Here is a 26,861-nt window from a genome sequence, read left to right as displayed (position 1 = left end):
AAAGAAACTTGCGCACGCGCCGAGCACGTGACCAAGTGGGATTCTATATATGTTGAGGCCAACAATGTATAGAAACAGCTTGGAAACTTTGCTGGCTTTGTATTCCATTTGGTACTTGGCTTGAGCGAGAAGAAAAAGGCAAAGAAAGCCGGCGACGCAGAAATCCGATGGCACCAGAACCGGAAGACGATTTCAAGGACGAGAAGAACCCTAAGCCTCTGGACGAGGATGACATTGCTCTCCTCAAAACTTACGTAAGCATTCTTGAATTTCCCACTCCCACCTTCTCAGTATCCCTCTCTTCCTCCCCGCAAACCCTAGCTCCCGATCTGTTCCACTCCTCTCGATTCTAATTTGGTTTTATATAGATGCGTTTGGTTTGATTTGCTTTACGTTTTTTTTTTTTTTTTTAATCATCGCATTGCTTGTGCGCTGCTGTTATTATGTGGTTTGTCCTTTTACCAAACAATATATGCTCAAAATTTAGTGTTTCGAATTGTTTTCTCCAATCATATTTGATGGGTTTTGCAGGGTTTAGGACCTTACTCTACTCATATCAAGAAAGTGGAGAAGGAAATTAAGGAGATGGCCAAGAAGGTCAACGATTTAATTGGTATGTGTTATTTTTCTCTGTTTATTCCACCAAAATAAAATAAAATAATAATGGAGCTTATTATTTATTTGATTTGAATATCGAATTGATTAGATAGTTACATATAAAGAGCGTTCGAAGCTCTTAGTTATTCCTTGTTACTTTAAACATTTTGGCGTTGCTAGGTTGTCTTTGTTGTTCTTTAATTTTCATAATGATCTTTGGTTGTTCGGCAGGTATCAAAGAGTCTGATACTGGATTAGCTGCACCTAGCCAGTGGGATCTTGTTTCTGATAAGCAAATGATGCAGGAGGAGCAGCCTCTTCAGGTGTTGTTTCTCAGAGATTTTTATTTGTTTATTTGTATTTCTTGTGTTATTTATTTGATGGGATTCTGAGCAGTTGAATGGTCGTGTCACCAGGTGGCGAGATGCACTAAGATTATTAATCCAAACTCTGAAGATGCCAAATACGTGATTAATGTTAAACAGATTGCAAAGGTGCAGTTTATTCTCGATTTATTTCAATATATCTAATTGTCACTCTCTTTTGCTTTTTTCACTTCTAAAAACCCCTGACCTGGTGCTTTGCTACTTATACACAAAACCAACGTTCTACAAGGACCAGTTTTTGTGGAGAATATATGTATATATATATATATGTATATATTTTTATATCTTTTTTTCATTTGAGGATTCTTTTGCATGTGGAACACTATCTTCTTTGCCACCCAGTAGTATTATCTTGTTGATTGCACAAGGATATTAACTTTAGTTTCGTTACTTTTGTGGCCCTGAAATTTCTTGGTGCATGAATGTAATATATGTCCTTTTATATATGTACTTGCCTTATCTTGAAAAAATAAAAGTGTAAATGTTAATTATCTGCCTCAATCATCTTTCTATACCTGTTGTTATAGGTCTAATATAATCATGTTTCCTAACTGCAGTTTGTTGTTGGGCTGGGAGACAAAGTTTCCCCAACTGACATAGAAGAGGGCATGCGTGTCGGGTAAGTCTTCTATTAGATAATTCTATGGATTTAACTGTAATGGAACTATTCTAGAGATGTGTTATATTACTTTTCATTATCATGTTTAAGGGCACACACAATTTATGTGGTATGTTTGATAAAAAAAGTTGATGGGATGTATCCTAATTTTTGGGTATCATCTATGTGCTATTGTTTGGTGACCTTTAACCATGTATTATTCCTGCAGGGTTGACAGAAATAAATACCAGATTCAAATTCCATTGCCACCTAAAATTGATCCGTCTGTCACCATGATGACAGTGGAAGAGAAGCCAGATGTGACCTACAATGATGTCGGTGGATGCAAAGAGCAGATTGAAAAGATGCGAGAGGTACGTATAACAAATTATATATATATGTTTATATATTTTTATTGGTTTGCTATCATAGTTAGTTACCACTACCCTCAGTTTTGTGAGGGTATTTGATGAATGGATTCAAATATATATATATATATATATGGAAACAATATGTTGTGCACAAATGCACTGCTGATTTAAGTTTATTTTTGTCTTAGGTTGTTGAACTCCCCATGCTTCATCCCGAAAAATTTGTGAAGCTTGGAATTGATCCTCCCAAGGGTGTTCTCTGTTATGGTCCTCCAGGAACGGGTAAAACACTTCTAGCTAGAGCTGTGGCTAATAGAACTGATGCTTGTTTTATTCGCGTTATTGGGAGTGAACTTGTTCAGAAATATGTTGGAGAGGGGGCTCGGATGGTTCGGGAGCTATTTCAGGTTAGAAATTTGTTTTATATTATTCAGTCATCTAGAATGTCTTGCCATGGTTCTTTTTTTGTAATATAGCCTTGTTTTATAAGTAATTTTGTTATTTCCTGCAGATGGCACGGTCAAAAAAGGCATGTATTGTTTTCTTTGATGAAGTCGATGCTATTGGAGGTGCTCGTTTTGATGATGGTGTGGGTGGTGACAATGAAGTCCAGCGAACAATGCTTGAAATTGTGAATCAGCTTGACGGGTTTGATGCTCGTGGAAACATCAAAGTTCTTATGGCAACAAACAGGTATCGTTAGAAATATATTTTTCTGGGTTGCCTTTTTGCATCTTTGCGTTCTTGTGTCCTTCCTAATTGCTTATATATATATATATATATATAATGGCTTTTTTGGCTCCTGCAGGCCTGACACGTTAGATCCAGCATTGCTACGACCTGGAAGATTGGATCGTAAGGTTGAGTTTGGCCTTCCTGATTTGGAGAGTAGGACACAAATATTTAAGATCCACACACGAACAATGAACTGTGAGCGAGACATCCGATTTGAACTTCTTGCTCGGCTATGCCCAAATTCAACTGGTAAGACTCGTTCTTTGGATTTATGATTGTAATCTTTTTATATTATTTTGTAGATGGCTTGTTTCTGCTACATATACATTTACTTTACCCATTGGCTTTTCTGATATACTTGTCTTCACTGACAGGAGCTGATATAAGGAGTGTATGCACAGAAGCTGGAATGTACGCCATCCGTGCACGAAGAAAGACAGTAACAGAGAAGGACTTTCTTGATGCAGTAAACAAAGTCATCAAGGGTTACCAGAAGTTCAGTGCAACGCCCAAGTACATGGTGTACAACTGAGCTGGTTAAGTTTTCAGACTATTACACTAGCAGTCATTTATTTGCTAGTAGAGATGACATGGTATTGGAGAGGGAAAAAAGAATTTGGAAATTATGAACCACAACCATGTTGTTCTCCTTGGAACTTTTACCTGCTTCGCACAATTGTTTGAATTTGCATGTGTTTTTGTTGTACATTGATCTATTGCCCGGATAATTTTTTAGATTATTATGTTGCCGGTACCAGTGTTTTTGAGCTTCAATCTACCTAGTTTATTTACCCATGTTGTCTGCTAAACTATTTTGCGACCCACGGTTCGATGAACTCGTTAGGATGATTACAATTGCCTGGGTCACAACAGGTCGTATGGATGAATTATTTCGGTAAGTAACAGGATGGATGTTATAAGCTGCTGGAGATTCATAAAGCCGTGCGAACTAAATGATTATTAACACAAGGAATTTGGGTATTACCTTAAACAAGGAATTTGAGATATTAATTATCTACAAGTATTAGCTAAAATTTGAACTCTTTGAGCAGAATGAAGACCTAAAAATCATCATAAGTAATCAGAATATAAATTTTGCAGCTTCGCGAATTTGGAGACATGAAGGCTTCTTTTTCATAATTAGATCGAAGAAAAAATTGACTTCAGAATTAATTTGGTAACGAGCATATTTATTATGAAAAATAGGTAGTTATCTAAACCAATGTAAAGTCGGACCGTATGAAGAATAGTTGGATTTTTAAACAACGAAAAAACAGTAATTAAAAGATAACCAAAAATATGAACCCGCTGTATTTTTTTTGTCATAATTTAGAAATGACAACCGAAATAAAAATCGAATCTAAGAAAAAGCCCACGAAATAAAAAATAACCACTTATTATAACTGGCATTGGTGTACAGTGAATTTTGTGGATATGGTAAATATTATGGCAAAGTAAAATATCTTTCATCCGAATCAATGTTCAAAAAAGACATTCAGCACCCACCACCCAGATCAATTTTCAAATTTCCAACAGCAATGAAAGAAACTACCTCAACTATGTAATATTAACAAACATATTCTACCAAGTATTGAAATCAGGTAAAATATGGTGCTTAACCAAGCCAAATAAACTCATCGTATTAACTTCCATTTCAAGACAAATTGTCATGTGTATCTGGGTTTTCACCACGCTGGGATCCTCCTTGCTCAGTTCCAATCGTTCTTTTACTCATGTTAGCGCGCTGCACTAACCGAACCAATGCTTGAACCACTTCTGACATTGGTGGTCGGAACTCAGGTTCCGGCTGCACCATAGTATTAAATTCAGAGGATTAGAATATCAAACTTCAGCATATACTCTAATGATTTCTATATCATTGAATTAATTTTCCCTAATCTGATCACAAAAATCTCCTCAATTTAACTTTTATATTACCTGGACACACAGAGCAATCACATCAGCAAACCGGGAGAGAGATTTAACAGGATAGAGCCCTTTGAGTGCTGGATCTACCATTTTAGAAAGAGCATCAATGTCATGAAGCTGGGGTGTCGCCCATCTAACCAATGACTGTTCAGATCTAGGCTTTGAGCTGTCAAGAAATACTCATAAAGATGAGAAAATAGCCATATTTCTCCTATACTAATGAATGCAATGAATGCCGCCTATAAACAGTCACACGGTTAACATGTCAATGCTGTACCTATCAAACGGTTTGCGTCCACTAAGTAGCTCCAGCATGACCACTCCAAAACTGTAGATATCACTCTTCAGAGTATATTGGCCAGACATCGTAACCTCTGGTGCACTACATCCAGATCCAGCACTGCTGTCCAGTGCCTAAACATGTGAAACAAATATCAGTGTTGCTCATACAGTGATTATTAATAAATTTAAGCTATAGACACAACATAAAGGTATCAGGAACATGCTATCAGTCTTTGCATTGTGCATGGGCCATTCCTCCACCTAACAAAGTTAAGCCACATATAAAAATGATTTCTTGATGATGATTATTGGCTGGTTGGATTCAGGGTCATGGAATGCCACTTCAGTTAACAGTAAACTAGTTAGGGATATTTTTTAAAATGTCATAACGTTTATAACTTCCACTGGGTTGCTATTGTGCTAGTTGTTAGAAATTTCCTAAATTATTACTGTTTTGTCAAGACCAAGAAAACTTATGAAGATGAATATATAATTGTGAATAATCATATAAACTGGAAATGCTTAATGCTTCAACAAACATTGCTAGAAACATGAGTATTTCAAACAAAAGTACAACCTCATCAGCATTTGGGATAAAGTTTGCCAGGCCAGAGTCTGAAAGGTGAGGGTTGAGCTCTGCATCCAGTAATATGTTGGCTGACTTGATATTTTTGTGAATGATTGATGGAGAACAAACCTCATGTAGATACCTGAAAACACCATGTTGAGTACCATCCATGCCGTGTGAAAGACCAACCATAAGCGACAGACACGCACAATCAAAAATAATACAGATGAAAGAAAAAACACCATGTTGAGTACCATCCATGCCATGTGAAAGATCAACCATAAGCAACAGACTCACGCACAATAAAAAATAATACAGATGAAAGAAAAAGGAAGAGAGGGGTGGGAAACAGGGGCAGATCAGTCGACATAAACAATGAGCATTTAGCAATACAAAAGATCATGATATTGTTAGGTTTTTGCAGTTTTGGTTATGAAAATTGCAACCATGGTCAAGATCTGCTTTACCAGTAACTATCACTTACTCTAATGCACGTGCTGTTCCCAGAGCAATCTTGACACGGGTGTTCCAAATCAATGGTTTGCTGTATTCATCTGATAGATGCAGGAAGTCATGCAGTGAACCATTTTTATGGAACTCATAGACTAGCAGGTGCTGCCCATACTCCGAACAATAGCCCACCAAATCTGTTACATTGGGGTGGTGCAATCTGGATATGTTTGAAACGATTTCCATGAAATCATCAGACAGATGGCTTGGAAGGACAGATGCATCTACTTTCTTCACAGCAAGAACCTATATTGTTGTCAGAAAAATCAACTTGAAATTATTATTATTCGAGACAGTTAGGCATATGAATTTGATGTTGGAATTCAAGAAAAGCTAAATATATTAATGCATCGAACATCAAAATCTACACTGGCTACTCAAGTGTATGAATGAGAATTGACAAGAGAGGGAGCAATTTACAACAAACCTTACTCATAAAATCAATTCGAAATGCCACCTCTAAATCTAACCCACTCGTGCATTTACACATGCACACTCATATATCTAACTCCAATCCACTCAATTGAGTTTTGCACTCTGCCTGTGCTAGCACCATATTTACACCTCACTCATTCATCAAAACATGTTATTCAACATCTATAGAAAGAGAAATTATTATCTTGGATGACAGGAACCAATAAAATGGGGCATAACACTGTATCATGATGAAATTTGATCTCTTCAAAATAACATAGCCAATAGATTTATTAGGTAAGAAGTTCACCTTCCCATCACTAAATTGAGCCCGATAAACACGTCCAAAGGACCCCTCACCAAGAAGGTTTTCAACACTGAAGCTTCCAGTAGCCACCTGCAAATCTGCTATGGAATATGACGTCACATTTGTAGGAGCAGTGACAGTTTTCTTGACAACAACTGGCTTTTTTGAGAAATCATCTTCATCAAATGATTTGTGACGATCAATTGGTGGGGGTCTAAGATTTATTGAGGCAGAAGTGTCAAATGTCTTTGTGTTGATAGTGTAAGGAGGTTGTATTGACTTCATTTCTGCATCAAAGTGCACAGTAAAAGTAATAGGTGTTATAAGTCAACCGTGAAACAGATTACAAGGGTTTCCCCAAGCAACTTTGGCATCAGAGCAAATACCTCTAAAGAGTTTATTTCCAATTAATTCACTAACTTTAAGAGGCAAGGGTTTAGTATAATATATGAAGAATTATGGATATCTTTTCAGTTAATTCATGATGAAAGTTTAAATTAATATAGAATTTAATAAGCGGAAATTACAGACATCAAGACATGAGCACTAGATGAAGGGTTCAAGCATTTTATGCTCAGTGAATGGTCTTCATGTCTATTCAGAAATTTCTTGCCAATTATTTCTTTTTACTTATGTTTCCAAATAAGAATTGGAACTTCAAATTTTCATCCACAACCTGTGGAACATTTATGTAACAATATAGACCATACATTTCATTCAACATACCAAGTGCCAGAAAGCACTACAGGTGCTTCTAGCAAATAATAATAGCAAAATTCAGTTCCAATTTGGGAAAGTCGAATTAGTAAAGATAATAAAATTATATAATACAACAGCAAAAAGATAAAATCAGAATAAATTGTAGGGGTGGTTTTGAGATGATGTTAATATAAAATATGCATATACAGCTTGGATTACCTTGCACTTCATTTGAATTAAGAGGAGCGAAGGGCTGATTATCAAGCTTTTCAATATCTGCGGAAGACCTCCTGGATTTTCTCTTTATAAGGAAGAATGCTATAATCCCTCCAACAACAAAGATTGATATCACTATTCCTGCTATTCCTCCAGCTCCTATTCCTGATTTGCCACCCCCACCACCACCACCACTTGATGGTGTATCATTGCCACCAGACTTGTGATTTCGGTTATTTCTGCCTGCAGGAGGTGTCCCAGGTGGAGGTGGAGGAGCAGGCCCTGAGCTCCACGAGTTACCGTCCTTCCTGTCATCAAGTGGCTTCAAGTCAAATTATAACTAAATTCTTCCTTCAGAAACTAAATAAGATAGAATAAATAAATAAATAAGACAAACAGATAGATAGATAGAGAATGAGAGAGAGAGAGTGAGACAAAGTAATATTTCTAGTAATGTAAAATGCTTACTTCAGATTAATATTTTTCAACGGCTCAGGAACCCAGCCAGTAAAATGGTTATTTTCAATATTCCTAAAAGAAAATTCAGCAGTTATTGTCATAGGATGAAATAAAGGACAATCCTCTTAAGTCCATGTGTGTGTTCAGTGAAGAAAAGGTAAGAAAGGAGGAATATTTTGCTCAGTTTATTGATAAACTGCTTACTTACAGATTTTCAAGGGGAAGATTGGCAAGGAAGTCAATTGTTCCTGTAAACTGGTTATTTTGCAGATTCCTGAATGATGATAAATAAAGGAAGTGGTCAAGACAATATAGTAGGTTTTGTTGCCATAGCAAATTAAAGTTTTCAGTACTTACATTGTGTTCACACTTGAAAGAGAGCTTATACTCTCAGGAAGGTTACCTGTGAGAGAATTGAAAGAGAGATCCCTGAAGCAGAAAATTCAGATTATTGTTATTTTTGTTCCATTAAAACCAACTTGAAGGCTCACTCTCTTTCTCACTCTCTCTTAACATATTCCACAATGAACACTAATTCATAATAAAAACCGATAAGACAATTGGCACTTTAAAAAAATTGCCAAAATTACTTGCAGGATGAGATGGTGCATAAAAATATTACAAAGAAATTTCCATTGATAGAAATATCACCAAAAAGACCTATAGATCTAACAAGCACGTCACAAGTGAAATAATAACATAGACCAATTCTACAATGTAGTGTAACAAATTACACATTGAAAATAAATTGATTGGATGATAAACTTATTTAGAACAGTGGAGGCAAGAACAAGAAAGCACCCATACAAGCTCCCATGTAAGACTAAAGGTCAAACTCAATGCGTGTACAGAGAGGAAAGCATTCTGAACATGTCATGAAAAGAAAGAGCTCTTAAGTGTTTGGATAAGAGTAAAATCCTCAAAGTAGACCAATTAAGCAATATAATAATTCTAATTACATTTCCATAAGAAAAATTAAAAGGATGAGAAAAAAGCTTTGAACTTAGCAGATAAGACAAAGAAGCAACCCATAAAAGCTACCCTGTAAGATCAAGGTTCAAACTCACAATGTGGTGAGAGAGGAAAGCGATCCAAAAATATCACCCAGTTGGTTCTGCAGCTGATTGTGGCTGATATTTCTAAGGTCACGAAAAGAATATGAAGTTTAGATTTAACAATAAGGATATATTGTGAAGAAACGCATAAAGTGAAACTTACAAATATTAGAGCAAACAACTTACAGATATTTAAGAGAAGTAATCTGATTAAGAGAATATGGGATGTTGCCACTAAAGATATTAGAAGCAAAATTTCTGCATAAAGATGGTTTATCAGAAAAACTTTAGGGATAATGATAAACAGAAGTACACAAGTGCAGAGAAAATGAAGCATACAGTCGTGTGGCATTTGGAGGAAGTGAATAAGGTATACTGCCTCCGAGGTTATTACCGCTCACATCTCTGCAAAATTTGTCAAAGTACCACCAAAATTAGTACTGGAAAAATAAGAAACAGTATAAGAATGAGGCCAGCAATCTTACAAGATGGTTAATGCTGACAAAGGTTGTAGCTGGTACCCAAGATTACCAGTAAGTCCAAGATTAGATATATCACTGATGAAAAAATAGTAACAGAATTAGAACCAGAGGTACATGTGACAAATGAAATGACAGAAGAAACTAATAGAGATAAGAAATCACATTTCAGTCACCCGTTGGCCTGAGCAAGTAACACCTTTCCAACCTTGTCCGCATGGGTCATCACTACTTGAACTCCACTGAGTAAGCTGAGGTGCGGAATTCATGCTAGTGTATAAGATCTTTAGAGCAGCAACTGTGCATTTACCGTTTAGCAGGCAAATTTATTAGAAGCAATTCCACACATGGACAGTGAAAGTGCATTTGAGTTTATTTGGTTTTAGTTAGAATTAACAGTGTAAAATGAGTATAAGCAAACAAACACGCTATTCATAGGATTCTCAGTGAGCATAATCAACCTCCTGATCATCATAATATTATACTAAGTCATGAAAAATAAAATCATAATATGATATTAAAAAGTTCATAATGCATTCACAACACTGTGCATCCTTACATGTGTTCTTTAATTTTTCTTTTTTTATTTTTTTGGTAGAGTTGTCGAATTTTGAACATACCTCTTCAATCTTTAGCTCTAATATCAAGTTGAATTATCATTGATTCCAAAAGCTTAAAATGGAAGATGGGCTTTCATTTCATTTATATTTTTCCCTAACACTTTCTTTAGAGGAATCAAAGTCTCAAAAACCCTTAAAAAATGTAACAAACTCAAAAATCCCAATTTTATCAAAAATCAATATGTCAGAAATACTAATAATAATTAATGAGAAAGGAAAAATGAAAGTGCCATTATATTTGTAGGATTTGCATTTTCAGAAAAACATCCGGTGGTAAATACTAATTTTCTAAACACAGCTTTAGAAAAACGTTGATTTTTATCTGTACTACGATTGGCAAGGCAAGAGAATTACACTTTCTAAAGTTTTCTTTTCTTCCCATATTAGTACACAAAACCTAAGCACGTAACTAGAATTATTTATAAATACACGTTTCAGTCACAACTTTCAGTCCTTTAAACCATCGTCAAGCACAGTAAAGCTCTCATCAGTTCTGGCTCTTTGAGAAATGCTTAAAATACAGGGACTCATTGCATCTTGAATTCAAAAAACAACTTTTCTGATCCAATAACTCAAATCTTCGATCTTAACCAGACATCTGCTTTGAACAAGTAGTTCAAAGACTTTTTAAACGACACCAAAGAAAGCTGTATACGAATGTAAAATACTGTCTTTACTAAAATCCAGAGGCAACCCAGAACAACAAAAACACCTAAAAGCTACAAAAGAATGCAGATGTGCTTAGAATAGCTCATGCAATCAAACTGTAAAGAAAAAGCAAAGAATACGGACAACCGAAACAATAAAAAGGTGTAGAGGATACGGCTGAGACAACTGACCATCTTGCGGATCTGTAGCAGCATTGATGGAACTTGGCTTCCATCCCAAAATGCAGATGCACATAAACACCAAAACCCACCTCCAAATCTCCATCATCTCTCTCATTCTCTGCCTCTCCGACACTTTCCCTGTCTCAGCTCAAAACCACCCACAAAAGAAAAAACCAATATCAAGGTAAGCCCTTTTTTGTTTTCTCGAATTTTTTTATTATTATTATTTTTTTTTCCCAGACAAAATTTATTAACATTCTAGTTTAGACATGCTCAAGCAAAGCTGGCAGGCACGATTTGCCAGAAGAATCCAAAGCCACAGAAAAGTTTTTGTATTTTCACCAGTCTTTTTATTTGTTTAATAATTTTTCCTTTGTGGTTTTATTTTCTGTTTTTTCTGTAGGAAAATACACTCTTTCTCGGTTGGTGTGTGTCCCTCTCTGCGTGTATCTAAGAATGTACACTATCTTCGTATCTAATAAATGTATATCTCATTTATATATACATATATATATCTAAAATAAATAAATAAATAGAAAAATTAAGAATCAGTAGCTGTCATCAGAATCACACGCTTTTGAGTTTATTTATGTAAAAAATTATTAAAGATTGATTTTTTTCCTTTTGATATTTTATTAATGATTGATTGAAAGACTAGATTTTTACCGACACAGTACTCATATAAACTAAAAGAGAGTATGGGTTTCGTTTAACTTTTTGCAAAGATTAATAAAAAATATTATTTTGTGGGTTCGAAAAATTATTACTTTTTCAACCGCGGTAGTCACATGATTCTTGTAAAGAGAGAGGATAAGACAAAGAGTAAATTAAGCACCCATCTAAACACATTTCCTTAATCAGCAAAAGAAAAAAAAACATACAAATCTAACTCCTCTTTTCTTTCTTTTCTTCTGGGTTGGTGAGGGTGTTTGAAAATCTGTGGTCTTGAATTTTTATGATCCAAATTAAAACCACTGTGATTTTATTTTAGATTCACTGTTAGAAAAAAAATTAAATAAATAAACAGAATAATCAGAGGTGAGAGAAAAACAGAAGAGAGTAAGTGGATAACAGTTAAAGAGGTCGAAATAGGAAGAAGATGGTCAACATGCCAGCACACAGAAGTAGAGCTCTTTCTGTTTTTAGTTTGAACTTTCACTGCACTCTTTTTTTATTTGCCTTCGTGCTTGCAATTTTAATTCCTTATTTGGGACTCTGGGTTTGGTAAGTGAAAGTTCAGCAACTTCTATCTTTTTTTTTTTTGGGTTTTCTTTATATTTACTCTGGAGAAAGATTCCATTTTGGATTGTTATGTAAAACAAACAATCATTACTATCCTGGACGTAATTTCAATGCCAATTTTTTATTGTTTTTTAAACCTTTCTTTATCATAACCCGATTATTTTTCTTTTTCTTTTTTAACTTTTTACGTCAATTTGTGAGTAAGACATAAATTTTTATTATAATGAAAAGGGTACATGATTTAGGTGTTGTTGGTAATTTAGACAGAAGTATTATACATTTAATATCAATTATTGTCCGTGGTGGGGTCAAAATTAGAGTTTCAAATAAATAATTTATATATAAAAATATATAATATTATTTGACTCAAAACAATACCAACCAACCAAATGGGCAATAAATATCAATAAATAAAGAACAACGTTTTTCTTATTAACCAAACTAATATATGATTTTGAAGAAGTCGTTAGATGGGATATGAGCATCATAACAAAAGGGATTTGGTCAAATGTTTTACTCATTTTGAGCCTATTTTTCTCCAAAAAATTAAAAAGAAAAAAAAGAAAAAATCAATACTTGAAAAACACATATATATCGGGTTCTTAAGATCTTAAAACTGGTTTTGAGTAATAAATTGAAAAAAAAATACATCGACAAATAATTTATTTAGTTTTTTTTTATTTAAATTAATAAGTAGAATAAAATGGGGTGCTAAGAGGCAGAAATGATTGGATGAGAAAGAGATTTGATTGACGTAGTAATAGGAATGGAATGTCAAACTAATATTGAGGTGGCAACGCGGTATGCTATTTAACCTAATCATTATAATATATATTATCAAAAATAAAATGATTATATATTTTTTTTAATGAAAAAGTTAGGAATTTGGGTTATAGATGGAAGAATTAATCAGATGTTGACCGAAAATATAGGAATATGGATGCCATCTGTTAGATTGAGAAAGACACGAAATCTTATTACCAAAAATAAAAATAAATAAATAAAAATAAAAATAAAAAGAAGAGAAAGACACCAAAACTATAATTAAAATAACAATAAAATTGAAAGGACATGGTATTGGAAAGGGCAAAGTGGGAATGGTGGGTACCATGGGCATGTAGCGTATTTTAGCGGAAACTCTCAAAATATGAAAGGTGGCATTCACGTATTCACTGCCCTTTCCACACCGCCACCACTGTCGGTTGTCGGTGTCCCCCTTTTTTATTTTTTATTTTTATATTTTTATATTTTTGTTTGTTTTGTAAATTTGTATTTTGGCTTAAGAATGCCTCCTCCTTCTCTTATCTTCTTCAACAGGAAAAAAAAAATAATAATGGTGACACGTTTTACGTGGCTTCTAATTGATATGTATGTGTATTTATATATATATATATATATCTTAAAGTTATCACGTGAAAAGGACATTTTACTTGAACTATTAAAGTAGAAATTAAAATTAAAAAAAAAATAAAACTATTCGTTGGATAAAAGTTTAGTGATAAAGAAATAACAGAGAAATAGTAATGTTTTAGTTTGAAATTTTTGTACATTAGGGTGGGTGACGTAATACACAGTAAATCAAATCAATGGGCATTTATTTATGTGAAGAGCAATCTTTTCTTTATGCGAAAACTGCCCAGCTCACGCTCAGAAAGAGTACAAAATTAGAATAAATGTCAACACAAAGGACCAATTGACAATGACATGGTTTATAACTTTATGGACTTTTTAATACTTTCAGAGCTTTTTATTTCACATGGGCTGTCTTTGCCTCGTATCCCATCAAATGTAAGCCCAGCCCAATATAATTCAGTCCCTCTTGATCTGGACTGGATTTTATATCCATATCCAACGCTGCATTTTCTTTTCTTCTAATTAAAATGGGTTTTGGCGACAGAACGATAATCTACATTATACATATCATATCCAGTATCCTCCATAGGACACACACGTGTGTGTGTGTATATATATATAATCGGACCTAAATAAAATACATTTTATTTTATTAAATTAAAGTTTATCTATAATGATCATTCGATTTTATCAATAAATTGAACTTAATCTTTTAAGTAAAAATTTAATGATCATTAAGTATGGATTTTTTTTTAAAACTGATATATATATATATATATATGTTTTAAGGTCTTATCCCTGTAACAGCCAAAAAGGGTTTTAGACTAGGGGTATATTATTTTATTTTATATAGATATATATTAATATGTGATAAATGTCCCCAACAAACTCAATCTGTTCATATCATTGGGTACATCCAAGGCAGACACCGTAAGCTTTCCGAGTTTCAGTACTTCCACGCATTCCTAAAAACCTAATTATTATATCTTACATATATATATATATATTTAAAAAACGTCGATTTTAGTGCTGCTCCGGAATGAATTTACCGTGCCATAATCTCTAGTCCAATATATATATATATATATATATACACGTATGAATATCTGTAATATTCCTTAAAGCTAATGTTTTTTTTAAACGGACTGTCGTAGAGGTCATTAATTTCCCCTGCCACAAGCAACCAAAGATAGGAGTATCATGTATGTAAGGGTCTCTGTTTACTTCTTTATGCAGTTAAGAATAGACTGTTAGATGGCAAAGACCAAACAAACAAAAAGCATAAAGAACGAAAAAATAATAAATAAATAAAAAGAGATCTGCCAATGCCAATGTACCTTTACTCCAATTCTTTGCTTATGCACAGTTAAACAGTTAAAGTTGTTATATTATACCCACTTGGGAAAAAGAAAGAGCTCTTTTCATACCTGTTTAGTGATGGTGGTGGGAATTGCTTTGCAATTTGCAGAGATGGCCATAAATTAAACCGTGTGAAACAAGGGATAATTGACAGACGTCAACATTTGTGGATTTATTAGATTTACAGGTAAATTATTATGCATGGGAAACACTGTGATCAGAAACACTCATTATGATGAACATAAAAGTTTGTGCAGGAGCTTAACGACAACCGTTGCAAAATCCCTCTGCACACGTAACCTTATTTATTTGGCTTGTCTTTTTCTTGTCTATGCATTATTTATATATAGCACCGCGTCCCTTTCATCAAATTCCAACATCAAAAACTTTTCTCTAAAACAGTGAGTTTTCTTTTTATATTTGTATATATTCTATGGCTGTAGAATCCCAAGAGAAGCAAAATCACAGCTATGGAATTGACGATGATGATGATGATGATACTGATGGTTGCAATGGGTTGAGGTACCTGATCGTACGGCCAGAGAAGGGAGGAATACGAGACCTGTTTCGGTACACGGTGTTGGCGGACATTGACTGTGGGGTTCGTTTTCTGGAGAGTTCCGACGAAAAGGTGGTGGGCAGAGTGGCCGCCGTTCACAGATGGGTCATAGTGGTCTCGCTCATTGTTCGCAAAATTATAGCAGTTTTTGGGAAGCCCTTGGAGTGGACAGGCTATGTCGTGGACTTCATTCTCAACCTTCTTTCACTGAATGGCGATTTCACTGGCTTGCTCTTCAACCTTCTCCGCGGTACTTAATTTTACTATGCATATATATATATAGATATATTTCCTAATTTATTCATAATTAATTTGATTACCCCATTCTAATGCTTAATTTAATATTCATATGATAAACAAAGGTCAAAAGGGTATCCGTTTTTAACAATTTTGGTGGGGGGTTATTAGGAAAAGTTGTGGTGCCGCAGAGGGGAAGTGAAACTTTCATTAGTACAATTGGGCATATTGATGGACGGATAGACCTTTACAAGGGAAAAAGTGAAGGGGATGTTGATTTTAATGGTTCTGTTTCTGAGGAGACAAGGTTAAGAGTAGAATTGGGAAACCGGGCTCTCATGGACCTCTGCATTATGGCATCCAAGTTAGCATATGAGAATGCCAAAGTCATTAGAAATGTTGTAGTTTATCACTGGAAGGCAAGCATTTCTTTCCTCCTTTTCTTTGTCATGCTTTTAGTTTTTTACCTATAGAAGCAGTGGTTTCAGCTAAGAAATTGGACGTCTAAATGCAGATGCATTTTGTGGATTTCTACGACTGCTGGAATGGTAAGAAGCGTAATTTGATTATAGAAACTTCAAGCTTCACTATAGTCCCAATTGGTTTCTTTTTGTTTCCTGCCTTTGGGCCAAATGTATAATTTTTTTTTTTCCTTTCCTTTTGTTGGTCCATTTATTTGTTTCCTTCTTTATTTAAATGATTTGGTAGATTTCCAGAAGGAGATGTCCACCCAAATATTCATTCTATGTGATAAGCCTAAAGATGCAAATTTGATATTGGTCAGCTTCAGGGGCACAGAACCTTTTGATGCCGATGATTGGAGTACAGATTTCGATTACTCTTGGTATGAGATACCTGAGATGGGGAAAGTCCACATGGGTTTCTTAGAAGCCTTAGGTTTGGGCAATAGAACTAAAGCAGCCACCTTTCAAAATCACCTTCTTCCGGTGAAAAACACAAAATTCACCCTCTCGGAAGGCACCAAATCATTATCCTCAAACTCTGATATGGGACAAGGCAGGAGTAAATTGGACCAATCTTCTGCCTCTGGAGAGTCTTTTATTACTGGTGGCAAGATGATTCCACCAGAAATGGTGGAAAAGACTGCATATTATGTTGTAAGAAGTACACTGAAAAGCTTATTGGAGGAGCACAAGAATGCAAAATTTGTAGTCACAGGGCATAGTTTAGGTGGTGCACTTGCCATATTGTTCCCAACAGTACTGGTTCTGCATGAGGAGACGGAGATGATAGGTAGGTTATTGGGCGTCTACACGTTTGGACAGCCTAGAATTGGGAATAGGCAGCTAGGAGGCTTCATGGAAAAGCATTTGCGTTATCCAGTCCCAAAGTACTTCAGGGTGGTCTACTGCAATGACCTTGTTCCTAGGTTGCCTTACGATGATAAAACTTTCTTGTATAAGCATTTTGGGGTGTGCCTTTATTATGACAGCCTATACCATGAACAAGTATGTATTTATGTCTTCATTTTATATGCCGCCATTTTATATAAATTTTGATTGAAATTTATATATATATATATATATATTTTTCAAGAACTGAGTTGTTTTCTTATGTGATGTTTGCTATGTGTAGAGAATGGTGGAGGAACCAAACAGAAATTTTTATGGGATAACATACCTGATCCCGGAGTATCTGAATGCTGTTTGGGAGTTGATCAGAAGTTTAACAATGGGATATACGTATGGGCCAGAGTATAAAGAGGGGTGGTTTTCTAAAATGGCAAGACTATTAGGACTCGCACTTCCTGGTATCTCTGCTCATTGCCCCACAGATTATGTGAACTCCGTGAGGCTCGGACAGGAACGCAACAGTCAGACGTTTGAATGATGCTCCATATTGTCAACTGAGTTGCAGTCACCAAGGCAAGGAATCAAACTTTTGAATGCCTTCATAGATGGGTAACAATATGACAGTGTGACACAGTGTTTTTTTGGTGTCATATGCAATATCAAGGTTTGTTTTTTATTTTATTTTATTTCACTTTTTTCATTTTTAAATTTGATGTTAGTGAATGAGTCTCTATGGGGTTTTCTTTACTAAACCATCCATCACATACAACACGAAATAAGATACATTGTTTTTAAGTGAGGCTACCTTGTCAATGGCTTAGATGGTCTTTGTCAAACACAAGGAAATTTTGTTGTGATTTTAGGCACTTCTATCCAAACCTTATTGTAAAATGTTGAAAACTTCATGATACATAAGAAGTGCCTTCCGCAACATAGTAAAAACATTTTCCAACTCTAAACCAAATGATCCAAATATGAGAAATTCCAGTACCTTTGATGGCTTTATTAGGTTGGAATTTGTATTACACAAAAAATCTCTCCATAACAAATAAGCATTTCCAAAGATCATGATAAATATCCCTCCTTTTTTTTTTTTGAAAAAAAAAATTGCAATAAATAGTAAGAATCAGCAAGAGAAGAAGAAAAAAAGCCATTTTTAAATACACTCCTCACTTTTAAGCCTCCAAAACTGTAAAGATCTCCACTGTCATTTTCAACTACTCAGGAAAATTTGTTTGGCAGATTGTTCTAAACATAATCTTATAAACAAATGCCGCTATGTTCTCCTCGTCCAAATTGAATGACAGTAGATACATATCACTTCAAACTGTGTGTGCTGATTTGATCACACCCAAGTCCAAATTTTTAAGCCTCACCACTGATTCTACATGCCCTCTCAGCGTGTGTAACTCTCCCAGCCTGTGAAATTTCAAGGGTTTATCAAACAAGGACATATTAGGTAACAATTAAATCCCCGAAATGAATAAGAAAATGCATCAGAAAAAGTTAAAGATATTTACATCCCTCTAATATTTTAACAAAGTATATATATATATATATATATATATGCATATGTATTCAAAGGGTTATTTCAAATGTCAAAACCAGGAAAGTGTAAAATACAAATGTATCTGAGAAATGTAGGTGAGAAATTTTATAAATATGATAAAAGTGGTCATGATTATGAAGTAAAATGTCTGTGATACCTGGCTATCTCAGCACGGCGCCTGGCCTGTTCGGCGATCAAAGAAGATCTCCTTGCATTAAGACTAGATCTCCTTCCATTAAGGTTCTCTAAATCTGCAGACATCAGTCCTTGGAGACTTCTCTGGGAAAGTACCCACTGAGCTGCTCTATCATCCTTCCCATAGTCTTTTTTAGAGGTAAAGGCCGTCTGTTTTTAGAAACCCAAAATTTAGAACCAACAAATATGCATTTTCAAGGCTTGCATGAAAGAAAATTAACAACACTATCACTAACCTTTCGATCGAATAACAGATTCCAGGCTTCCCCACTCAATGCATAACGAACTGTGAACTTGATAATATCCAGAGGTATATAGAAGATCAAACTGTATAACCATATAATTCCAGCCCATCCCCATCCAATGCCTGTGATGTATGCAAAGCTGATATGCGCATACACAGCTATTAAGGTGGCCACCTGAACATTATTGAAATGATCTGTGAGCCCTACTTTCTTTTAGACTCATTCCTTGAAGTTGATATATGCAGAAGATAAAGTTGAAAGACACCGAATGCAGGCTAATCTGATTAAACCTTACCAGTTGTGCAACCACAAATGCACACATCAAGAGGGTTCCAGGCCTCTCTAGAAAAGACCATCCCTGACTGCGTGTAACAAATATTAGAGCCTGGCTGATTATGCTAACTTGCAGGTATATAGCAGACGAAACCTTCTCGCTATTGCTGGATAAGGACTTCACATGGAAATGGGTCTGCAGCAAGTTTAAATTAATCAGATCAGCACTAACATATCAGGCACTCTGAACTTCCACTCTGACTCAACACACTACGTAAAAGAAAATCTTCTTGAGTTTCATACCTCAAAGAAGGTTGTTTCAACTACAAGCCAATAAAATAACACAGTAATCAGAGCGAGATATGTTCCAATGACTACGCCAGTTGCAAATATCTCATTGAGCTTCCAACTGTCAGGCGCTGGAGAGGGTTTTACACGATCTTTTGAAATAGTCATGATGGTTCCTAGTCACACATACACAGACATTATTGACTTCTCACTTCACATGGATAATTTCTCTCATTGATATGTAATTATGCATTCCAATTGAAAGATGGTTTTGAAAGATTACCATCATTGAGTATTGCTATTATCAGAACCATGAAAGGTGGGAAGTCATATTCCCATATCAACGCAAGGAGTACGAAACCAAGCTGCAGCAGGATTCAGTGTGAATAATTATATGAAAATTGAAATAACATTGACATTTAAAAGCCTTGGTTTAACTTCAATAAACTGAAATAAACATCAAGAAGTCCAAAAGTAATCATACTTACCACAATCCTTATTGTTATGGAGACGGCATATATCTGTGTATATATCATGCAGGATTATCAATTATACCATGAAAACTATTTAGACAAAAATAATGCAACTCTGATCATTAAATGCAAAAATTAGAAGAGGAACACTCACCGTGTAATTCTTCATTCTTTGGAATATTGCTCGGCTAGTTAAGACTGCACTGACGATTACGCTTAATCCAGGTTCTGTTAAGACTAAGTCAGCAGCACCTCTTGCTGCATCTGTAGAATCTGCCACTGCTATCCCAATATCTGCCTTCTTTAAAGCAGGTGCATCGTTTACACCATCTCCAGTCATTCCCACCACATGCTTCTTTTCTTGTAAAATTTTTACAATTTCATATTTATGTTCTGTAATTTTCATGGAAAATAATCATTGGAATTAGCAGATTACTGAGAAGGCATAGATATTAAAAAAATACATGCTAATACATGCTACATATTTAAATAGTAATTGAAATGATTTTTTCCTAAGAAAATTTTTGGGATTACCAGGGAATACACCGGCAAAACCATCTGCTTTTTCGATGAGCTCATCCACTGGCAGGGCCTCATGATTTTCTTCTTTCTCACGGCCTAACAATGAGGAAGAGGGGTACATGTTGGTTCCCATACCAAGTCGTCGACCTGTCTCCTTCGCAATTGCCAATTGGTCACCTACATTAGAACAAGAAGTAATGTATCAGTATTTTCTCTTTGATATTTCTTCTATCTCCCAAACTTAACTGACATTTTCTCTTTGAAATTTCTCCTCATTGTGTTCTCAGTCTTGATGATAAATTTGTACAAACAGTTTCATGTGAATTTATAGATGCTAAGAGCAGAAAATATGTTACTCAAGACCTGGATATTGAAAGTTCCCCAAATTATGGTAACTTGGAAATAGTTGTATAAATTAATATATGAGCTCCTTGCCATTTTATTAGTAATTAATAAGTATATACCTGTAATCATCTTAACACAGACACCTAGGTTTAGCGCTCTCCGGATGGTCTCAGCACTATCATGTCTTGGAGGATCAAACAAGGGCAACAATCCACAGAACGTCCAAGGACCTCCAGGACTGTCCTTAGTTTTTTCTGGAACTTCCTGGAAGGATGTCAGAAAAACAAAACAAAGTATGAAGCTTCATACCAAAAGCCCAAAACAATGGTGTTGCAACTAATTTATTGGTTTCTATCATTAAATGAGAACTAAACTCATCTCTGGTTTATTACAACTTCCAACCAAAGAAAAGAAAGACAAGCCCATATGTTATACCTGAAAAGCAACTCCAAGGGCACGTAATCCCCTTTCAGCAAATTTGTCTATTATGGCATGCACTCTTCCACCAATTTCTTGTTTCTCTTTACATAGACTTAAGATCTGTTAGTTGTTTAAAAAAAAAAAAAAAAAAAAAAAAGGCCATAAAAAAATCAGGTTCTTTGTTTTCTTGAACAAACTACTGGAAAGTGACCACACCATATGAGTAACAGATTATATACCAATTTAGTTAACCCAATTACATTGATATTATTTCTTTGGTAGAAGATATTTTAAACAAGAATAAGAATTGTTCAAGAGTTCTATGGTTAACAGTCTTTCTAACAATATAGATACCTGTTCTGGAGCTCCTTTGCTGGCTCGGTACCAGTTACCATCAGAATCAATGTAGGTAATTGCAGTGCGTTTGTCTACTGGATTGAAGGGCAGGAAATGCACTTCTGTTATATTAGCACGTGCCTGCATACATGTAAATTTTCTGTTTAATTATACAGAAATATATGGTAGAAAAGAAACCAACCATTAGTGCTGAAGTAACACATTTCCTATCGCATACCTCCTTTGGATCAGCGAGCATGTTGATAATTGCTTCATCAATAGCATCCTGATTGTCCAATCTTGCTGCCCTGGCTGCAAGCAAGACAACCGTATCTTTATCCATGTCTTTGTTAAAAACCTGCAAAAGATATATATGCAAGAATCAAGATTAGCCTTTTTTGGAGAAATGAGGCAGTTGGGTCGATTAATATCATTCCAGAATTACTTGCTCAGAAGTTTAAAAGATTCTAAACAGAACTCGAATAATGAACCAGCAGTTATTTGGTAAAATCATCTTCAATATATATAGTGTCTGAAACTGAGACTTCTTTGTTTAGCGGTCACATTTCCTCAGATTAGAATGGATAAAAAACAACTTTCATACTTTGCACAAAAATATTTTCACTGCAGTTTCTCATTCCCCAAGTCGGAAATTATTGATACGTACTATTTCACCAATTATATATGAAGTAATTGTATGTACCTCAACAAGGTTTTTATCAACTGTGAGGCGATTCAGGGTAAGAGTTCCAGTTTTATCACTGCAGAGTACATCCATGCCTGCCATTTCTTCAATTGCTGTCATCCTTTTCGTAATGGCACCCTTGTAAAATTAATACAAAATCAAAAAGTTTTGCATTGTCAGTGTTGATATTATGGTTTGATGTTGGATAAGCTAATGGAGGAAAACACCACACTAAAGATCCCTTTCTTTTTTAGATGTACGGTAAACTATTGATTTGGAAGGAGATATTTTTGGCCAAGTTAGCTCAATCAGAAGATTTGGCCACACATATGGAGTGGTCATGGTTTAACTTCATGCCATAAATTTCAGAAAATAACAGACTATAGCTTTTAAGAAATGTACCTGTTGAGAGAGCCGATGAGAACCAATAGCAAGTGTTACTGACAGTACCGTTGGCATAGCTATAGGTATTCCTCCAATTAAGAGCACAAGAAGGTTGTTAATTCCATCCCTATAAGAACGTTGCTGTATAGGGAACATGACAATGATTTCAAGAATCATTCCCACAGCTATTGAGCAGATGCAGAAATTCCCAATGGAGGTAAGGACCTGCAGGAAAAACCAGTCACTGATTTTACATTATATTATAATCAGGGCATTAACATTGAAGGCACATCAAAAATGTCCACAACTTATTTTGAATTTAGGCACTTCTGGTTTGCATCGAGTAGAATGTGTCTGTAGCATTTTGAATGTTACCAGTGTCACATATAATACTGTTGTGAATTTCCATACTTGAATCAACCATGTCTGAAAACAAAACTGTAGAAAACCGATACCTAAATCTTATGCCAGAATTATTTTCACCTTCTGAAAATGTCCAGTGACTTCAGTAGAGTCAACTAAATGTGCTGCTTTTCCAAAGAAAGACTGTACCCCAGTTGCTATAACTACAGCTTCAATTTCTCCATGCTTACATGTTGAACCAGAAAAAACTTCATCACCTGTCCTCTTAGTAACAGGTAGAGACTCTCCAGTAAGAGCTGACTGCACAGCAGAATTTGAACTTGATTACATTATACTTAGTTACTTATCATACTATTTTCATAATTGAAAATTCATAAGTACCCATAGTTTAGCAAACTATGTAAGCTGCAAAATGAATCTAAAATAAGATTCACAGTATAAACACCCAACAAAATGTGACGGGTTAACACTTATAAAATTAATGATAAATTGGAATTCCTTGAACTTTTGAGCACTTGCCTGGTCAATTTTTAAAGGATCTCCTTCAAGCAGGCGTGCATCAGCGGGAATGATATCCCCAAGCTTTATGCTAATTATATCTCCTGGCACTAAAACAGAAGCATCTTGTTCTTGCCACTGCCCATCCCTGAGAACCTGCATTGAGAAACCTTGAGGTGATAAGTTTTTGTATATAGAAGAGTTGCTTTTCCCATAGCTTAAGAAATCTATCAAATGATGTTCACCTTTGTTTTTGGAGCTAAACGAGCCATAAGTGCTGCAGCAGCATTCCCAGCATTGTTTTCCTCTATAAAACTAATTGTCGAGTTGATTATTAGGAGGCATATAATCCCAACAAAGTCTTGCCAATCAGGACCCTCACCCTGAAATTTCAATTAATTAACAAGAAAAAGAAGTTATACATGGATACATCCAATTAAGTTAAAATGTAAGAAAATTGTTCTTAAAAGACATATCAGGATTAAGTCTACTCACTCCACCATTAGCGAGGGCAATTGCCATCACAGCTGCAGCTTCCATAACCCATGACAATGGATTCCACATGAAACTAAGAAATTTCAATATTTTGTTCTCCTGCATTATATCAATGAATGGTTTACTCGTTTTTCTTTGCAAAACAAAGAAATTTTCAAAAGTTTGAGTGCTTACTGGTTTCTCTTCAAGCTTGTTAGGGCCAAAAATAACCAGTCTGGCTTCAGCATCGTCGGATGAAAGTCCTCTATGTGATGTTCTCAGTTGTTCGAAAACTTCTTCTAATGGTAGTCGCTCCTATTAATTGAACAAAGTGTGTGACAATGTTATAGAGCAACAATTTGAAAATGTGGTCACTCTGTCAGAGCATTGCGAATGTTGCATAACTTACCAAATCAATCCCCTCTCTGTTGAAATTTTCAGGACCCAGCAAAGGTTTGTCCAGATCCTCAGCCATGATTCAACTCTGAAACCATAAAATTGTGACACCATCAAATGTCCATCATGAACACCATGCGTGTACTTTTTTTAGAGTTCTTTCTATCTGCTATTATAACAGCAGATAAAAAAGTATAAATCATTTTCACCACATGATGATCTATGGGGCTAATGAATACATAATCTTCCAATAAGAAACTGTGAAATAGGGAAAGCCCAGAATCTAGTTTCCCTAGATCCTTTTAGAGTTGTTGGTTATCTCCAATTCTATATCCTTGCCATTCCCAATTCCCAAGAATATTTATGCACAAAAGGCAAGCTGAGTGACTGATACATATTATTGGGGATTCCAACAGACAAAATTATAAGCAACCCATTTAGTTACTTCTGATATTGATATCCATCATAAAAATCACTAAAAACTCCACATATATCATTCTTGAAAATAATCATGATTACAATTAATTCAAACAAACCTCACTTGAGCCTAGCTTTGTCATATTTAACATCAGTAGTTTCACAAACTAGTACTATTATATTGGACATAAAGGATCAAGAATGTTACCCATATATGATTGAAAAAAATAAAATAAATAAATGGTGGAGGATGCAGAAAGTACTTACCTTTGTCAAGGTATTTAAAAAGGTAGCAAGAGAGACAGTATATTGAGAGTAATAATGAAGAATTTGAAGTGGAATGATGAGGCTTCTCCACTCCAGGCTTGATGAAGCTGAAGAAGAGGAGTGAAGAAGTAGAATGTATAAAAAGAAGGCCAACTAAAAATGGAAGTTAATTGGATTTTGTAGTTGACTGTTAGTTGGCACTCTTACTACCCAAATGAATATTGAAGAGCAGATAATAACTCTCTTTCAATGTTCTTCTTCTCTTAAATCTTGATTTTGCCACTTTTCAACTGCTCTGACTTATAAAAAATTTATATCTATTTAAACTGAAATTTGAATTACACAGACAGAGAAATGAAAATAGTTTTTAGAATAGGAGAAGAAGCAAGTAGAGGAAGACCGTTAGATCAACTACCTTTCAAACTTACCCTTTTAAACCTAACGTTCCCTCCCTCCAAAATGTATTTATATACAAAGTACACGTGAATTATTATTATTATTTTATGGGGACAAAAAGGGTTATATGAGTTTAGGGAAAACCATTAAATACCACCGCAAAGTGGTACGAGGATCGCCAACTTTCATGGGCAAAAATATCATTTCACCTTTTCGTGTCGCAGCCAAATTATTATGTGCTTGAAAAATACCTAAAGTCCAATTTGGATTTTGCTTGCTTGCTTCAGGTTTTGGACTTTTCCTTAATTTATTAATTAATAGATCTTTTTCCTTACTAATATAAATAATAGATGTCACTTATATTTTTTCTTCATATATTACAACTTTGGATATATGTTACTTACACTTGTTGTAGTGTAAATTTATCGTCTTTACAAAAATTTAGTTTCTGTTCTCTTATTTATGATGCATATACAACTATCGACAAAATTATATATATATATATATATATATATATATATATATATATATATATTATATGAATCATATGCTCATGATATTTTTATTTATTATTATTATTATTATTTTATTTGTGATGAGCAGCCTTTTGTCCCATTGGGCTACAAATTGTTGAAGTTCCACAACCCAATGTTTTGTTGAATGGGCCTTCCTTTACACATGGGTTCTTCTTTTTACATGCCAATAAACTGTATACACACTCATCCTAGACAACTTATGCCTCTTATGGATCCCAACTGAAAATTCACCACCAAAAGTTCTTGTTTAATACATCCGAGGAACCAAAAAAAAAATATATATATATAGAAAAAAAGAAAGAAAAAAAAACTTGTTTTAAAAAAATTGTTTTCTCTATTTTTAAAACTAAAAAAAATTCAACAGATATGTATATTTTTTCTTTTAAAACCAAAGAAAAAAAAAGTTTCTTGAATTCATATATGGATACTGGATTGCCTACACATGTAGTATAATAGACATATTCCATCTATCAACAGGGCAAGGAGGAAACAAATTGAAAAAAAAAAAAAGAGTAAACTCTGTTTTGCATGCATTTTCCGCAAGGATTTATTGTTTTCTACCAAAGCATGGAAAAAACATCCCAAATCCATCGAGATGAGAGATTGAGAAACTTAAGCAACAAATTAATTGGTTTATACTATTTACAGTACAAATTAGTACGAGATTTTGCAAGCTGGCCA

At 34.8% G+C, this 26,861-nt stretch overlaps 4 protein-coding genes across 4 annotated transcripts; 2 read left to right on the top strand and 2 right to left on the bottom strand.

The window, feature by feature from the left end:
* Nucleotides 1–69: 69 nt before the first annotated feature.
* Nucleotides 70–3,480, top strand: LOC107434409 (26S proteasome regulatory subunit 7). Its single transcript, XM_016045886.4, has 10 exons — nucleotides 70–254; nucleotides 532–613; nucleotides 829–920; nucleotides 1,014–1,091; nucleotides 1,541–1,602; nucleotides 1,811–1,955; nucleotides 2,141–2,359; nucleotides 2,464–2,645; nucleotides 2,761–2,936; nucleotides 3,062–3,480. Exons 1-10 carry the CDS (start codon nucleotides 168–170, stop codon nucleotides 3,217–3,219), a joined length of 1,281 nt encoding a protein of 426 aa, XP_015901372.1. The 5' UTR covers nucleotides 70–167; the 3' UTR covers nucleotides 3,220–3,480.
* Nucleotides 3,481–4,067: 587 nt separating this feature from the next.
* LOC107434403 (protein STRUBBELIG-RECEPTOR FAMILY 6) lies at nucleotides 4,068–11,520 on the bottom strand. The gene is made up of 16 exons (XM_016045874.3): nucleotides 11,065–11,520; nucleotides 9,771–9,903; nucleotides 9,612–9,683; nucleotides 9,466–9,531; nucleotides 9,313–9,384; nucleotides 9,139–9,210; nucleotides 8,429–8,500; nucleotides 8,280–8,345; nucleotides 8,081–8,143; nucleotides 7,616–7,920; nucleotides 6,701–6,984; nucleotides 5,951–6,222; nucleotides 5,476–5,608; nucleotides 4,894–5,030; nucleotides 4,626–4,782; nucleotides 4,068–4,494 (listed from the first exon to the last, which is right to left on the bottom strand). Exons 1-16 carry the CDS (start codon nucleotides 11,168–11,170, stop codon nucleotides 4,342–4,344), a joined length of 2,163 nt encoding a protein of 720 aa, XP_015901360.2. The 5' UTR covers nucleotides 11,171–11,520; the 3' UTR covers nucleotides 4,068–4,341.
* A 3,681-nt stretch (nucleotides 11,521–15,201) lies between these two features.
* LOC107434392 (triacylglycerol lipase OBL1) lies at nucleotides 15,202–17,849 on the top strand. The gene is made up of 6 exons (XM_016045862.4): nucleotides 15,202–15,304; nucleotides 15,453–15,818; nucleotides 15,977–16,224; nucleotides 16,320–16,353; nucleotides 16,514–17,274; nucleotides 17,402–17,849. The coding sequence occupies exons 1-6, from the start codon at nucleotides 15,211–15,213 to the stop codon at nucleotides 17,654–17,656; spliced, it is 1,758 nt and encodes a 585-aa protein (XP_015901348.4). The 5' UTR covers nucleotides 15,202–15,210; the 3' UTR covers nucleotides 17,657–17,849.
* Nucleotides 17,850–18,093: 244 nt separating this feature from the next.
* On the bottom strand, nucleotides 18,094–25,478 carry LOC107404902 (ATPase 10, plasma membrane-type). Its single transcript, XM_060819282.1, has 22 exons — nucleotides 25,249–25,478; nucleotides 24,578–24,652; nucleotides 24,364–24,483; nucleotides 24,190–24,288; nucleotides 23,940–24,077; nucleotides 23,712–23,850; nucleotides 23,317–23,492; nucleotides 22,852–23,058; nucleotides 22,468–22,587; nucleotides 22,003–22,122; nucleotides 21,783–21,905; nucleotides 21,444–21,548; nucleotides 21,128–21,272; nucleotides 20,676–20,840; nucleotides 20,296–20,534; nucleotides 20,157–20,189; nucleotides 19,952–20,033; nucleotides 19,684–19,844; nucleotides 19,403–19,576; nucleotides 19,099–19,281; nucleotides 18,825–19,012; nucleotides 18,094–18,537 (listed from the first exon to the last, which is right to left on the bottom strand). Exons 2-22 carry the CDS (start codon nucleotides 24,641–24,643, stop codon nucleotides 18,441–18,443), a joined length of 2,880 nt encoding a protein of 959 aa, XP_060675265.1. The 5' UTR covers nucleotides 24,644–24,652; nucleotides 25,249–25,478; the 3' UTR covers nucleotides 18,094–18,440.
* Nucleotides 25,479–26,861: the final 1,383 nt, after the last annotated feature.

Source organism: Ziziphus jujuba, chromosome 1 (genome assembly GCF_031755915.1).
Source record: "Ziziphus jujuba cultivar Dongzao chromosome 1, ASM3175591v1".
Taxonomy (NCBI): Eukaryota; Viridiplantae; Streptophyta; class Magnoliopsida; order Rosales; family Rhamnaceae; genus Ziziphus; species Ziziphus jujuba.
This window is presented reverse-complemented; position numbering and strand designations above follow the sequence as displayed.

What these genes read in the sequence shown, in the direction of transcription:
- LOC107434403 (XM_016045874.3), bottom strand. Translation starts at nt 11,170, where the DNA reads ATGAGAGAGATGATGGAGATTTGGAGGTGGGTTTTGGTGTTTATGTGC. An exon ending in CTTTCAAGTGTGAACACAAT is followed by an intron (nt 8,346 to 8,428) that starts GTAAGTACTGAA and finishes ATCATCATTCAG; the next exon opens with GAATCTGCAAAATAACCAGT. An exon ending in AATCTTCCCCTTGAAAATCT is followed by an intron (nt 8,144 to 8,279) that starts GTAAGTAAGCAG and finishes ATTTTCTTTTAG; the next exon opens with GAATATTGAAAATAACCATT.
- LOC107434409 (XM_016045886.4), top strand. Translation starts at nt 168, where the DNA reads ATGGCACCAGAACCGGAAGACGATTTCAAGGACGAGAAGAACCCTAAG. An exon ending in TTGCTCTCCTCAAAACTTAC is followed by an intron (nt 255 to 531) that starts GTAAGCATTCTT and finishes TGGGTTTTGCAG; the next exon opens with GGTTTAGGACCTTACTCTAC. An exon ending in GAAGGTCAACGATTTAATTG is followed by an intron (nt 614 to 828) that starts GTATGTGTTATT and finishes GTTGTTCGGCAG; the next exon opens with GTATCAAAGAGTCTGATACT.
- LOC107404902 (XM_060819282.1), bottom strand. Translation starts at nt 24,643, where the DNA reads ATGGCTGAGGATCTGGACAAACCTTTGCTGGGTCCTGAAAATTTCAAC. An exon ending in ACAAGCTTGAAGAGAAACCA is followed by an intron (nt 24,289 to 24,363) that starts GTAAGCACTCAA and finishes GATATAATGCAG; the next exon opens with GAGAACAAAATATTGAAATT. An exon ending in CTCATCGGCTCTCTCAACAG is followed by an intron (nt 22,588 to 22,851) that starts GTACATTTCTTA and finishes TAATTTTACAAG; the next exon opens with GGTGCCATTACGAAAAGGAT.
- LOC107434392 (XM_016045862.4), top strand. Translation starts at nt 15,211, where the DNA reads ATGGGAAACACTGTGATCAGAAACACTCATTATGATGAACATAAAAGT. An exon ending in GCTCTTCAACCTTCTCCGCG is followed by an intron (nt 15,819 to 15,976) that starts GTACTTAATTTT and finishes GGGGGTTATTAG; the next exon opens with GAAAAGTTGTGGTGCCGCAG. An exon ending in ACAGCCTATACCATGAACAA is followed by an intron (nt 17,275 to 17,401) that starts GTATGTATTTAT and finishes TGCTATGTGTAG; the next exon opens with AGAATGGTGGAGGAACCAAA.